Genomic DNA, 13252 nt, shown 5'->3' with positions numbered 1-13252 from the left:
TGAAAATTGAGCAGCGTCCAAACAACCCGTAACATTACTAAAAAGTTAGGGAGCTAACATGTCCGTCTAGCACGTTTCTCCCACGCTCTCTACAGAGAAGCCGTGGCGCATACTTCTGACATCATTAGCAATACTAGAGTATCTTAAAGAGACACTACACAATTACGGCTGTTACAGCGCCTGACTACGGCCAAATATGGTAATAGGCAATCAGAAAGGTTCGGCTGAGGAGACCGTGTGTGTGAATGAGGGCCCAGCCTCACCCAGACTCTACCTCCAGCGGCCCCCGGGTAAATTGAGTTTGAGACCCCTGAACTAGAAGGTTCTGGGTTTGAATCCCAGCGTTGGATCTTCCTGCACTGTGTCCTCCATATCTGACTGTTTTTAAATGTTGTCTGAAGCTCTTTTTATTTTGCTTTTAAGAATGAATTTTCCCTCAATACGGACCTGTTTTCCAGGCAGGCTGGGTTTTCCTGGGATTCCTGGGCGTCCATCCTCTCCCCTCTCGCCTGCTTCTCCTGGGTCTCCCTAAATAACAGTGAAAAAGATCAATTTCACAATTAAGCTGCTGAAAATTTGAAGAAAAAGCCAAAAAGGGCCACTGCAGGACACAGACCTTGGCTCCTGGTCGTCCATTAAGACCTGCAGTTCCCTGAGGAAAGATTACATGTTTAATCCAAACCAAACTGGAGGAGTTTTAGTGAACATGACTCAAAAGATTGTTTCACAAATAAGGAATGCTATTGTGAAGACTATATTATAATAAACTTACTCGCTCTCCTGGCTCTCCTTTAGGTCCAAGAACACCTGACCCTCCAGAACCTGGAGAACCCTGATGGAGCAACAGAAAGTAATGTTGATTTGATAAACAGGATTTCTCCAACATGTGATTCCTCTTGTGGCCGCTCACTTTCTCTCCTCTTTGCCCTGACTCCCCTTTCTCCCCCCTCAGGCCTTCAGATCCAGGCAGACCTTGTTCCCCCTTTGGAAAAAAAATAGCAAAGAAAGAAGAACATAAAATGTCTGTATGAGCTGATAACAGTTTATTTTATTTTTTATTCAGACACGTTTTATCTCTAACCTGTTCTCCTTTCTTCCCTGGGAAACCTGCCATCTGAATGATAAAAAAGAGAGCAGAGTGTCTCCATTTCACTGTCAGAGACCTTCAATCAATACTTGCAGGTATCAGATTTAAGCACTCACACTTCTGCCCGGCTCCCCTCGTGCTCCTTCATTCCCCTGGAAACAGACATTGTTTCTTGAAAGTCCAACCAATCAGATTATGAAAGATCCAGTACGCAGATCTGACCTGCAGCTTCATGCATCATTGATCCTAATAGACTCTCAGGCTCACCTTTTCTCCTGCTGGTCCACTTGGGCCTGGTAAACCCTTTGATTAAATTAAAACAATAAGTTTAGGCACTCCATATAGATAAGAAGCGCCAAAAAGAAAAACATATAGGCAAGGAATGAAGTATTTAAGCAATGCTCACTCTCAGGCCTGGTGATCCCGGGATGCCTGCCTTCCCTGGGTCTCCCTAAGAAGACAGTATTATGCTGAAAACTTTGCAAACTTCCTTTAAATCAATAAAGGTCAACGGTTAACAACTTCAGCTCTACTCACTTTCTCTCCAGTCTCCCCGGCAGGCCCTCGCTCCCCCTACAAAGATACAAAAGTTCAAAGGCATCACACACAAAAAATATCTGAGTTTACTGACAAAAATAAAAACAGAAATAGAAATAGAGAAGAGAAGGGGACAGAATTGAAATTCTGTCCCCTTCTATCAGATTTAAGCACTCACACTTCTGCCCGGCTCCCCTCGTGCCGGGAGCCGGGCACGAGGGGAGCTGAAATTAAATATCCCTTATTTAATTTCAGGTGTACAGTATCAGTAGTGAATGTAAATGAAAGTAGATGCATATAAAATTAGCAATAAAACAAAAAAAAAAAGACAATAACAGATTGTACAGTGAGGGCAAATTTATATAAAACATGTTCACCTATTAAAAATAATGTAACCAAGTTCAAATGAATAAGATGATTTTAAGCAGTGCACAAACTTTGCTTAACATTACTGCAAACTTAACACACTATTGACAATAAAATGAAAAACTGTGCAGAAAAACGTGAGGGATGGAAACAACTTGTTGGGGTTTTTGGAAGCAGTGATGGTTATAAAGTCTTATAGCTGCTGAGAAGAAGGATCTACAATCATGCTACTTCATGCACCCAAGATGCAGCAGCTTCTCAGAGATCTCCAGTTCTGCAGCCCCTTCATACATGAGGTGGGAGACATTGTCCAACAGTGATGTGATTTCCACTAGAGGAAGTCCTAGGACAGAGCTGGTCTTTCTAGTGAGCTTCTCTAACTTCTTCTTCTCAGCAATAGACAATCTGCTGCTCCAACAAACTGTCTATTTTCGACTTTCTGACCCAATCTGTCCCTCTAAGATAAAAGCAAATCCCTTAGGAGATTCAGAAACAATCAACAAGGCACCAAGGCTTTGCTGTCTAAGTCATACTGGAACATCAGTGTCCACAGAGAAGCGAGAACATCCTCAACATGTTCTGTCGCAATCGACTGTCAATTTCAGGAGAAGCTGAAGATTTTAAGCATTTGCGGAACCATACATACTGGTGTGGACATGTCCGCAGGGACTAACTGTTTTATATGACTCACCCTGTCTCCCCGTGTCCCAGGCTCACCCGGCTGTCCTCGGTCTCCCTGGTGGGACAGAGATCGGTCATTCCTCTTCCATCTTGTTACAGAAATATTTTTTAATCACATGCGTCTTACCTTGCCGCCGATCTCACCTGCAGGCCCGCGGGGACCCTGGAAAATATTGGAAACATGCATAAGCTGAAAATGTTGCATCACAGTGTTTTTCAGCCAGAGCACAGGATCATTCAAAAGAAGCATTTCAGCTCCGGTGAAGCAAATACAAACTAATTCTAAAAGATTGCATGGTTGAACATCATGCATTATCTTCAGGTGTAAAAGAAATATAAAACAAAACAAAAAGACACTCATCTGGACAAAAACTAAATCACATACCATAATTATTTTTTAGAACCTGCTGTGTGAGTAATTACCAAAGTCATTTATTAAGTATCCACTGCTATGTTTTAACAGCATAATAATTTTGTGAAATCTCTGCAAAATCTGTTGCTATTTGTCCTACAGGTGGAGCCACTGGATAATGAATCATGATTGTATTGCACTGATCCACGTGGAGAAAACATTGGTAATACAGGTTGCACTGTGCATCTAGTTCAAAGTTAAGCTATGCTTCTCTGAGGCAGCCATTAAATCTCACCAGCCAATCAGAAATCTTCTTCAATCAGACTCACCCTGTCCCCGGTCTCTCCTTGCTTTCCTGGAGGTCCAGGTAGGCCGGCACCGTCTTCGCCCTGACGACCACAGATGACCCATTCTCATTAAAACAATCACTCTCCTCTGTTCACATTTAGAACACCAAATCAAGCCTGCAGATACCTTTTCTCCTCTGCTGCCCTGTGGCCCTGCTGGCCCCCTCGGCCCCGGGCCACCCGGCGTTCCTGGAATGCCCTGAGGATGTAAAAGCAATTAGAAAATGCAAAGTACACGAGATGAGCACGAAGCGTCACCTGCAAAACTAACGTGTCAGCACATTATGAGTGACTGACGATGCTTACAGAGGAGCCCTTTTCACCCTTCACGGCCACGCCGCTTCCCACTCCTGGAGGTCCCTGTGAGCAAAGAGAGATAAGAACCGGGATCTTTATGCTCTTTTGCTCCTGAGGAAATTTCTGCACTCAGAGAACAAGTTCAATATGGCATGACTCACCCTCTCTCCTTCGCTGCCCTTATCTCCCTGTGGGAGATAAAATGAAACAAAGTGAGAAATATTTGAAAAAAAAAAAAAAAAAAGCTTAGTAAGCAAAGACAAAAAAAGAAACTCTACAATAACTGTGTAACAGATATGAAAGTATCATTTGTAAACCAGCAAAAATAGAGATAATATTTTGCTAAAAGAAACACATGTGTTTCACTAACCGACTAAAAGCAAATGGGACATTTAAGATATTAAATATTTAGAAAAAATAAACTAGTGGGAAAAAATGAATGACTTTTTAATAATAAATGCATTGAATTGTATTTACACAGTTTCCTGTTTTGCCATGTACGCTCGTGTAGTGAAACAAAAATATTACTTGGGTCTAAATTTAAGGAATGTAATAAAATTTTATGAAAATCAGGATCAAATCCTATCAAACCTTGTAATGTACATTGAGACCAAGCACAAGGACTAGCAGTGTTCTACTGTATCAGGAAACATACTTTGTTTTCTTTATTCATCTGTTTTCTTTATTTATTTAATAATCAGCTGATAAACAGAAAACTGACAATCAAAGCTCCATGAGTGGATATAATAATTATTTGATGAATTCATTAGAAAGTAGAACAAGCCATCATTTAAGCTTTCAGTTTCAGTCCTGCTTGCAGAAGAGGAGTGAATCTTCATCGGTGTAGACAGAGCAACTGCAAAGCCCACCATGAGATTACTAATGATCAACTGCTGCAATAATTAAGCAGCAATTATTTGATCATATATCAGAGAAATCTAGCTGGTATAAATGGCATCTTCTACACTAATCTGGCAACATTGTTCGACATGAGCAACAAAAAATGAAAGTCTGTGGCAGCCTGGCTCAAGTTGTTAGAAAATAATGTACGCTACATTGTGAAAAGCATAATAAGGTGTTACAGGAATCCTGTGGAGTGGAGTGTACTCAATGCAAGGATTAAATCATACCCGTTACATAAAAGTAGCAATAGCTAATGATTCCGATTTACACTGCTGATGATGTAACTAAGAATAAGCTAAAATATATCCTAAGGTCATATTCTTAGTATATTTATTATTCATTTTACTGGCAAGAAAAGAAAAAAAAAATTCAAATATGCAAGGAATGAAACAGAATTCACTGAGCCGGTCAAATACCGGTAAAAATTAGCAGAAAGCGTTCATCCACAGCAACGTCTTCTTGGTGATTAAAAGTAAATTTGAGCCTCGGCTGTGATGCTTTCTCTGCATGTAACTCAATGGTACTACCATGTGAGTTATTCTGAACACAGCAGTTCTACTTTACTAACAATAATCTAATTCAAAGAGGACTAAAGAACTAATGTGTGGTTCTCCAATTTGTTATTTTTCAGTCATGTTAATTACCAAGCAGGGCCTTGAAAATGTATTAGTACCTTTTCAGCTTCATCTACATTTTGACATGTGGCAGTGACAGATTCCAATCTATTCTATTGGGATTTTATGTGACAGGTCAAAATAAATAACTTAGACATTGTTGTGGTAAATGAAATATCGTTTAGAGAATCTGAAAAGTGTGGCAGGCATTTGCATTCACTCCCTTTTACCCTGGTAAATCAATTATAATTAATTAATTTGCAGAGAAGCTGTGGAAGAGCCAAACCTTAATGGAAAGTCCTGGTGTTCCTGGAATTCCAGGGCGACCGTCCTGACCTGATCTACCTGGAACTCCGGGGTCTCCCTTGGCTCCGTTGGTACCTGGTCGACCTGGATTACCCTTCATATGAGATCCAGAAAATTATTGGGTTTCCCCAACAAGATCTATGACATCTTCAGGAGTCTTTCTCCACCCCTCCATAGAAGTCAGACGTAAAAATCAGAATTTTGTCACTTTTTTCCATCTTTATCTTGATTTAGCAAATTTATAGGTTCTTACTTGTATTCCTGGGATGCCTGGCTCTCCCTTCCTCCCTGGAAGACCCCCACCGGACTCAGAGGAACCCGGTTCACCCTGAAATGTCACCAAACCACACCTTAAGCACCTCACACATCACTTTGGTCTCGGCTTTCGGTTGTACTGAAGGAACGTTTTTCTTTGTGAAATTTGAAATAACTTTAAAGCTCACCCTTTCACCTTTATCACCCTTCGACCCTGGCGTGCCTTGTCCTCCTGGTTCGCCCTAAAACAGGAAAACAATACAGGGCTGAGTTTTGACATACAAAACTTGAGGTAGCTTGAGGGTCAGTGTGTTACTCACTGGGCTTCCTCTGACCCCGGGGAGACCTTGTGAGCCCTAAGGGTCGACAAAAAGTTGTTTTTTTGTTTTTATTGTTAAGCTAAAACCAACAACAACAAAAATCAATCAGTGGGATCCAGTAGCTCTACTCACTGGAACACCTGCATTTCCAGGAGCTCCTGGTCTTCCTGGTAATCCTGGATTTCCATCCACTCCAGGAAAGCCCTAAAAGAAGAAAATATATAAACATTTCTTTGAAAGTTTTATTTTCATCATGTTGGCATGAACTCAGGTGCACTCACCCTCTCCCCCTTCTCCCCTTTTATCCGCTGAGAAGGGTCAATAGGGATTGATTGTCCTGGTGTTCCTGGACGTCCTTCAGGACCTCTGGGACCTTCCCTCCCTGGCAAACCATCACGACCCTCCATCGTGACATTAGGGGACACATAGTATGTTAGCTTAAAATATAATACAGTATGTTATTCCATTGTCAAAATGGCTGATCTATCTGACTCACAGGCTCGCCCTTGCGTCCATCTGCACCATCTCTGCCTCTTTCACCCTGTGGCATAAAGCAGAAAGAGGCACCTTAACATTTACTGGTGATTATTTTTTGCAGAGACAAAAAGTCACAAACACTCAAAAACTGGTTAAAACCTAATAAATGTCATTTGATTAATAACACAACTTTCTAAGATGTTTGAAAGATGTTAAATAGAGAAATAAATTTAAAAAGTTTTACCGTCTCGCCACGATCTCCCTTCTCACCCTAAAAGGCATAAATTAATAAAATCCATAGCAAAGAAAAAGGCATTAGTAAGTTTTATTTATCCTGGATGGAAAGGTTTGAGTTAATACAAGATTTGGATTACAATGGTGTAAAACCGACTTACCCGAGGACACTGTATGGTACACCTATCTGGACCTGGAGTGACCTGAACAAATCAAAGGAAACCTTTAGGTGGAATGAAATATTCATCAAATGATCCATTAACTTTCATTTAACTGAGATCAGGTTGAACCGGGACCAGATCTAAATCCAGACATCTCTCTACCCAATTTCATTCTCAGGCTCATTGTTGGACCCTGAAAGGTGCCAGTAGGCTCCTCTTACTGCTCACTTTATGAGTTAAATCAAGCTAGAACAAGTTTGGCACTGATGGCACCGATTCAGCAAGGTATCAGAAACATTCCTCTAAAATTTTAGATAAAGGATAAAGATCCAAGAAGGCCATTAAACTCGCTGCCATTTTTCAAGAAACTAGTTTGAAATGATTTAAGCTTTATGACTGGTGCATTATTCTGCTGCAAGCAGCCATAAGAAGACAGGTACACCATGGTGATAAAGGGATGGACATGGTCAGCCACTATACTCAGGTGGGCTAAACAATGCCCAACGGGTTCACCCTGGACAGGTCACCAGTCTGTCGCAGGGCAACATAGAGACAGACAGGATAAACAACCATGCACGCACACACTCACACCTAGGGAGAATATAGAGACCAATTAACCTGACAGTCATGTTTTTGGACTGTGGGAGGAAGCCGGCGTACCCGGAGCGAACTCACGCATGCACAGGGAGAACATGCAAACTCCATGCAGAAAGACCCCGGGCCGGGAATAGAATAGTTGCTGCAAGGTAACAGTGCTACCAGCTGCGCTACTGTGCAGCTGATTTGTTTCTCAAAATATTAAGAGAGGACTGCAGAGGGTTCAGTTTGATTTTTTTGACTCTCAGTTCTTTCTTAGAACACGACAGCCAAGAGTAGCACTAGCAATACCACAGACAAAGCCCCTATCCGTGGATCTATCCCCACGCCACCCCACCATTACTCACTAACAAAACCCAAAGAGAATTTCAAGCTTTTGTCTTTCCAAAACCAATTTGGCCTGTGAATCAACAAACTCACCTCTGGGATTCTGGCAATTCCACAAAGCAAGTCGGCCAGATCAGGGTGCACAGTGTTGAGTCGTTCTGGGGTACCGGCATACAGGATGTTCTGTGGGCTTCGATTCGTCACAGCCCGCCTCAGCTCCTCCATGTCAGCTTGGCCTATTCCCACAGCTAGCACGGTCACACCTTACATGCAAACACATATGTGAAGATTTGTGTCAAGTGAAGCAACAGAGTCACAGAAACATGACAACACAATTAGGAGAGTATGACCACTAGAACCTTTCAGGCAATCTAAAATAATTAATCCACAAAGTAGCTCTAAAAAAACCATGGACATGGTTTATTTTGAAGTCAAAAAGAAAATAAAGCTGTATGCCACTGAAATCAGAAAAAGAGAAATGATTTCTATAGTTTTTCCCAGATCTAGACTCTTTTTACCACACACTTCAAATTTTTTTTTATTGGTAATTTATCTTCTAGAACAACCAAAGTACCACATGACCAGTGGGGGCTGGTGGTGATATTTGAAGGGTGGGCTTAAATATATATATATATATATACTGTAGATTTCACTGGAGTTTAAATATGACTATCTGATTAAATGTGGATGAATACAAGTGCATGCCACACATTTCAGATTTTTATTTGTAAAATATTGTTGGTATTTTTCCATTTATTTGAATTATTTTGTTACAAAATCCCCAGAAAATACACCGCAGTTTAAAAATATTCAAAAGTTTAAGGGCATGAATACTTTAGAAAGACTGATTCTGTGGATGACTTTTTTTATAATGAAAAGTTGTAAGTTTGTTAAAATCTGGAACAAGCTTCCAAAAAACTGAAAAACAGCTGAAACACTGAGGACCTTTAAATCTAGACTCAAAAACCGTGGTTGGAGTTCCTTTAGAAACATAATCAATGGAACATTATTCAGCAATCTGATGTCTAACAACGGCAAAATGTTATGTTTCAATTGTTGACTATTTCTATGACTTTGTATTTTTGTGTTTTTATGATAAAGCACTTTGAAATGCCTTGTTGCTGAAAGGTGCTACGCAAATAAACTTGATTTGATATTTATAACTCTGACTTTTCATTCTTAAAGTTTGCATGATGTCAGATGTTTGCTTCTTGTTTTAATTCTTATGGATTATGAAGGACACAACTGAAAATTTATTTGATTTAGGAAAGGGATTAAATTATCCAAATGTTTAATAGTAATTTCATCTAACCACGGTGATTTCGGTGTCACTCATCACATGTTCACAGTTTCAGTCCCTCACACCTGCATCTCCCAGACTGCTGGCTGCGAGGGTCAGGTTGTCCACAGATTTTCTGTCAGCAATGATCACGACCGCCCCGGGCACCCTGGGTCTCCGTCCAGCTGAGGGGGTCAGCAGGTATTGTCGGGTGAACGTCACCGCCTCACCTGAAGAGCAACACAGTTAATGTCACCACTGCACACCGCCACACAATATCAACTGCTTAAACAGATGATCCTTTAAAAAAAACTGACCGATGTTATTCCCTGGGCTTTCATCAAAGGGTGTAGACTGGACATCTTGGAGCAGCGTGTCAGTTCTTGGATGATGATTGAGCAGGAACCAGATTTTGGGTCTATAACTGTATACAACCACCCCCACCTATAAAAACCAGATTATTGTCAAATTTAAAAAAAAAATCTATCAACATTTTAACCTACTTTTCTCTCTTTGAGAGTGAAATGTACCTGCGAGTCTTGGGGCCCAATCGCTGCGAGCGACCCTGTTGCACTGGTGACAATGTCCCGCAGAGGTCTCACCAGGTCAGACCGATCGGTGGACGCAGGCACAAGAAACACCACATCAAGACGGCCACCCAGACACACTGCAGAGAAAACGGTTCACAACAATAGCCAAATGTTGCCTGCTTTGAGGCTTTTTAATGCGATGATGGTGCATTACCGGTGCGTTCATCTACAAAAGTCTCAGGTGAAACTCCGCCTGCAAAGGTGGGCTGGATGGTGAATCTGTATCTGCGGCCCAAACGCAGCCCGGTCACCAGGTACGAGCTGGACGACGGAGGCAGCGTGATGGACAGACCCCGGCCGACATCTGACAAATATTTATATTTAAAATGATGAAGCAGTTATTGACAGAGTTTGGCTGTACAATGTAAATCATGACTTCCTTTTCTTCACCTGTCTCCTCTTTCCAGCGAAGAATATATCCTGTGGCGCCGGTAAGGAGAGCCCAGCTCAGCCGCACAGAATCCGAGTTAACCTCGGTCGCTCGTAAAGTTGTGGTTGGTAGTGTGGAAGGTGGGGTGACATAACCAGCTGTGCAAATGGAGAACACACAAGATCACAACCCAACGCTAACATGTTTCACCATATGATGTATCTGACACTAAAACACAGGGCTCACGTGTGGTGACTCTGGCAGAAACAGGCGACCCTTCCCTGTTTTCAACTAAAGCGATGACCTGAACCTCGTACTCAACCCCAGGATCGAGCTGGTCCAGATCCAGGGAACTCACATCCCGGCCCACCAGCTGGCGCCGCTCTTCCCCACCTACAGCAGCAGAAAGTCATGTTCACACGTGCCTGCTTGTTGAGAAAAGAAGACCTTCTTTGCATCAAAGTCAAATTTTTATTAATATTTCCATGACCTAATATTAAAAACAAATTGGTTTCATTAAGAAGGGTGTACTGAAAATCACACCAACATGGATGCAATGAGCTGTAGGAGTCTAAATTTGAAGACAAAACTACTGAAACAGTTTGGTTGAAATGTTTAATTTAAACATGGATAGGTTGTCAGTCTGATCTGAGATCGAACAAGGATCTTATTGCAGAAAGAGGCAGGAAGATGGACGTTTCTGCAACAGATCAGTGAGGCAGATGGGATCATAGCAGCATGACAGAAAACAGATGGATAAAAACAAAATGATGTTCCCCAAGAACTTGCTTACCGTCGACTCTCCTCCAAATGACGCGATAAGCTGTTGCTCCCTGCACACCAACCCAGGAGACCCGCACCACTTCCCCTCGGGCTTCCTGGACTTTAAGCGACGTCACAGTTCCCACAACCGACTGATCCGATTCTGTCAGGACAGAAACATTTCAAACTTTGTTCCCACTTTTTCCCCACTTGCAGCAGGGGCATTGTTAAAAGCAGCAACAGTAGTTAAGAAGAAAACAAACGAGATACCTGTTCTAATGCTGAGGATAGCTGGACTTCCTTCTCGAGAGCCAAAAAGGGCAGAAACCTGCACAGTGTAAGCCGAGTTAGGCTGAAGGCCATCTATGGTGTAGGAGGAGACATCAGCAGCTACGGTTTGTGTTGTTTCGGTTCCTGCATAGAGATATAGAAAGTGTCAACATTAACCTTCTCAATACTTTTTTATGTGTGATACATTTGCCCCTGCCCCCTTTACTCTGAGACCCTTAAGTCAAATCCAGGATAGCAAATTACTTTCAAATATCCCCTAATCAGTAAACAAAGTCAACATATGTGCAATTTAATGTCAGTATAGCAATAGTTGTTCAGTAGAGCAATCAGAAGTTTGTTAGAAAACATTAGTGAACAAACCAAGAAGACCAAGGAGCACAGCAGACAGGTCAGCGAGGAAGTTATGGAGAAATCTAATAATAGTATACAAGCTGTAAATATCTCCCTTTGCGTGGAATAGCAGGGATTTCCCCCCTGATACTTGCAGCTCTTCAACAAAAGAAATCTATACAATATAAAAAGTATCTCTATATTTAAAGGTAGCAGGAGGCTCATGTGAGATGTTTGTCTGTGATTTCATGCAAATATTTTGTAGAACTTCAATAACAGACTTTCTTTTTTGAAAAGTTTAAACTTTAGGATTCGTTCTAAAACAAAATATTATTGTTATTCTTAATAATTTCACCATAAAAAAAACAACTAATTCAATATCATAAGGCTAATAAGTCGTCATTTCTTATTGAAAGGGTCATGCAGGTTTTACAGTTGTAGACACATTTTATTTAGTAGGCGTGAGGGCAAAAAAGGCTCTTTGGACTGTAAATGATGTTGACCTCTGACCTGCACTGACCTGCACTGACAGGTCTAGCATTAATCACTGAAGCAGCCAAGAGGCCAATGACTGAAACAAAAGTGCTTGGTCTACATATACAACTCTATGTGTGGCTGGAAACTAACACCGCACAGCACCTCAAACACCCGTCCCCATGGTGGCACATGGTGGTGGCAGCATCATGCTGTGAGTATGTTGGGGTTTTTTTTACCATAGATAGGGAATAAGGTCGGACTTGTAGGAAGATGGATGGAGCTCAATAAAGGGCAATCACAAAAGAAAACCTGTTGAAGGCTCTAAAAGACTTCAGAAAGGGGCAGAGGATCCCCTTCTCAGAGCATATTTATGTGTTTGAATGGTCCTGTCAAAGTCCAGAACTTAATCCATCACAGTTGGTCTCTACTCAATCTGACAGAGGTTGAGCTGTTTTGCTAGACGAATGGGAGAAAAAAGTAGTCTCCAGTCTCTATGTTTTTTGTTCTAAATATCTACTATATCCCATGGCTGAATACACACACAGGCCACACTGTTCATATTTTTATTTGCAAAATGAAAAATTTGCAAAGCAATGTGATATTTTTGCTTACCCTTCAAAATTACAGTATGTCTAACTTTGTGTTGATCTGTCACGTAAAATACCAGTAAAATACGTAAAGATAAAATGTGTAAAGATGCACATAATTTCAGAGGTTATGAAGACTTTTGCAAAGAACTGAATATGTAAACCTTTAATAGCTGCTGTATCTACAGCAAAACATTTCTTACCATCTTCATGGCGCCAAATGATCTTGTACCCAGTAGCTCGAGAAAAAGATGACCACGTAATACGTATCCTCTGTGACAAAACCTCAGTGGTACGAAGCCCAGACAACGCTCCATTAGAGGGATTTGTCCTCGAAGACACAGTGATGACTTCGCCAACACGCTGATTAACAATAGGGGCAACACCGATTACCACAGCCTCATCCGGCTGCAGGCCATCTATTGTGTAAAAAGTAGACTCTGCTCCCAGAAGACGAGATTGCTCTGCACCTGCACAGGAGAACAGAAGATTATAAAATACAAGAAAATATATCACAGTAGAACATCATTAAATATATGCCTATATCACGGCTCTCAAAAGCATACACACCCAATTAAAAGTCCAAGTTTTATTATTAGCATATTTTTTAAGGCACCTTTAGATTTAATTTCAGCATTCACTCTTCTTGAGTTCATACCTGCCATTTAATCTCTCTCATAATTGCTCATTTACATCTTTTAGATA

The 13252-nt window shown here is 41.2% G+C and overlaps 1 protein-coding gene across 2 annotated transcripts in view; it reads right to left on the bottom strand.

Annotated features, from left to right (window-relative positions):
• col7a1 (collagen, type VII, alpha 1) overlaps positions 1-13252 on the bottom strand; it is a 76155-nt gene that overhangs the window by 45276 nt on the left and 17627 nt on the right. For both annotated transcript variants that reach the window (XM_032549162.1, XM_032549163.1), the window contains exons 18-51: positions 12751-13017; positions 11133-11276; positions 10894-11025; positions 10347-10493; positions 10121-10258; positions 9885-10034; positions 9671-9807; positions 9458-9584; positions 9227-9370; positions 7955-8124; positions 6938-6979; positions 6787-6813; positions 6562-6606; positions 6347-6466; positions 6198-6269; positions 6066-6101; positions 5934-5987; positions 5744-5818; positions 5471-5584; positions 3829-3855; positions 3677-3730; positions 3498-3569; positions 3353-3412; positions 2799-2834; positions 2682-2726; positions 1625-1660; positions 1494-1538; positions 1355-1390; positions 1204-1239; positions 1082-1114; positions 911-982; positions 773-832; positions 617-652; positions 448-528 (exon numbers count right to left, since the gene is read on the bottom strand). In XM_032549162.1, the coding sequence (XP_032405053.1) occupies positions 448-528; positions 617-652; positions 773-832; positions 911-982; positions 1082-1114; positions 1204-1239; positions 1355-1390; positions 1494-1538; positions 1625-1660; positions 2682-2726; positions 2799-2834; positions 3353-3412; positions 3498-3569; positions 3677-3730; positions 3829-3855; positions 5471-5584; positions 5744-5818; positions 5934-5987; positions 6066-6101; positions 6198-6269; positions 6347-6466; positions 6562-6606; positions 6787-6813; positions 6938-6979; positions 7955-8124; positions 9227-9370; positions 9458-9584; positions 9671-9807; positions 9885-10034; positions 10121-10258; positions 10347-10493; positions 10894-11025; positions 11133-11276; positions 12751-13017 (2870 nt within the window). The remainder of the gene's footprint in view (positions 1-447; positions 529-616; positions 653-772; positions 833-910; positions 983-1081; positions 1115-1203; positions 1240-1354; positions 1391-1493; positions 1539-1624; positions 1661-2681; positions 2727-2798; positions 2835-3352; positions 3413-3497; positions 3570-3676; positions 3731-3828; positions 3856-5470; positions 5585-5743; positions 5819-5933; positions 5988-6065; positions 6102-6197; positions 6270-6346; positions 6467-6561; positions 6607-6786; positions 6814-6937; positions 6980-7954; positions 8125-9226; positions 9371-9457; positions 9585-9670; positions 9808-9884; positions 10035-10120; positions 10259-10346; positions 10494-10893; positions 11026-11132; positions 11277-12750; positions 13018-13252) is intronic.

Source organism: Xiphophorus hellerii, chromosome 20, assembly GCF_003331165.1.
Source record: "Xiphophorus hellerii strain 12219 chromosome 20, Xiphophorus_hellerii-4.1, whole genome shotgun sequence".
Taxonomy (NCBI): Eukaryota; Metazoa; Chordata; class Actinopteri; order Cyprinodontiformes; family Poeciliidae; genus Xiphophorus; species Xiphophorus hellerii.
This window is presented reverse-complemented; position numbering and strand designations above follow the sequence as displayed.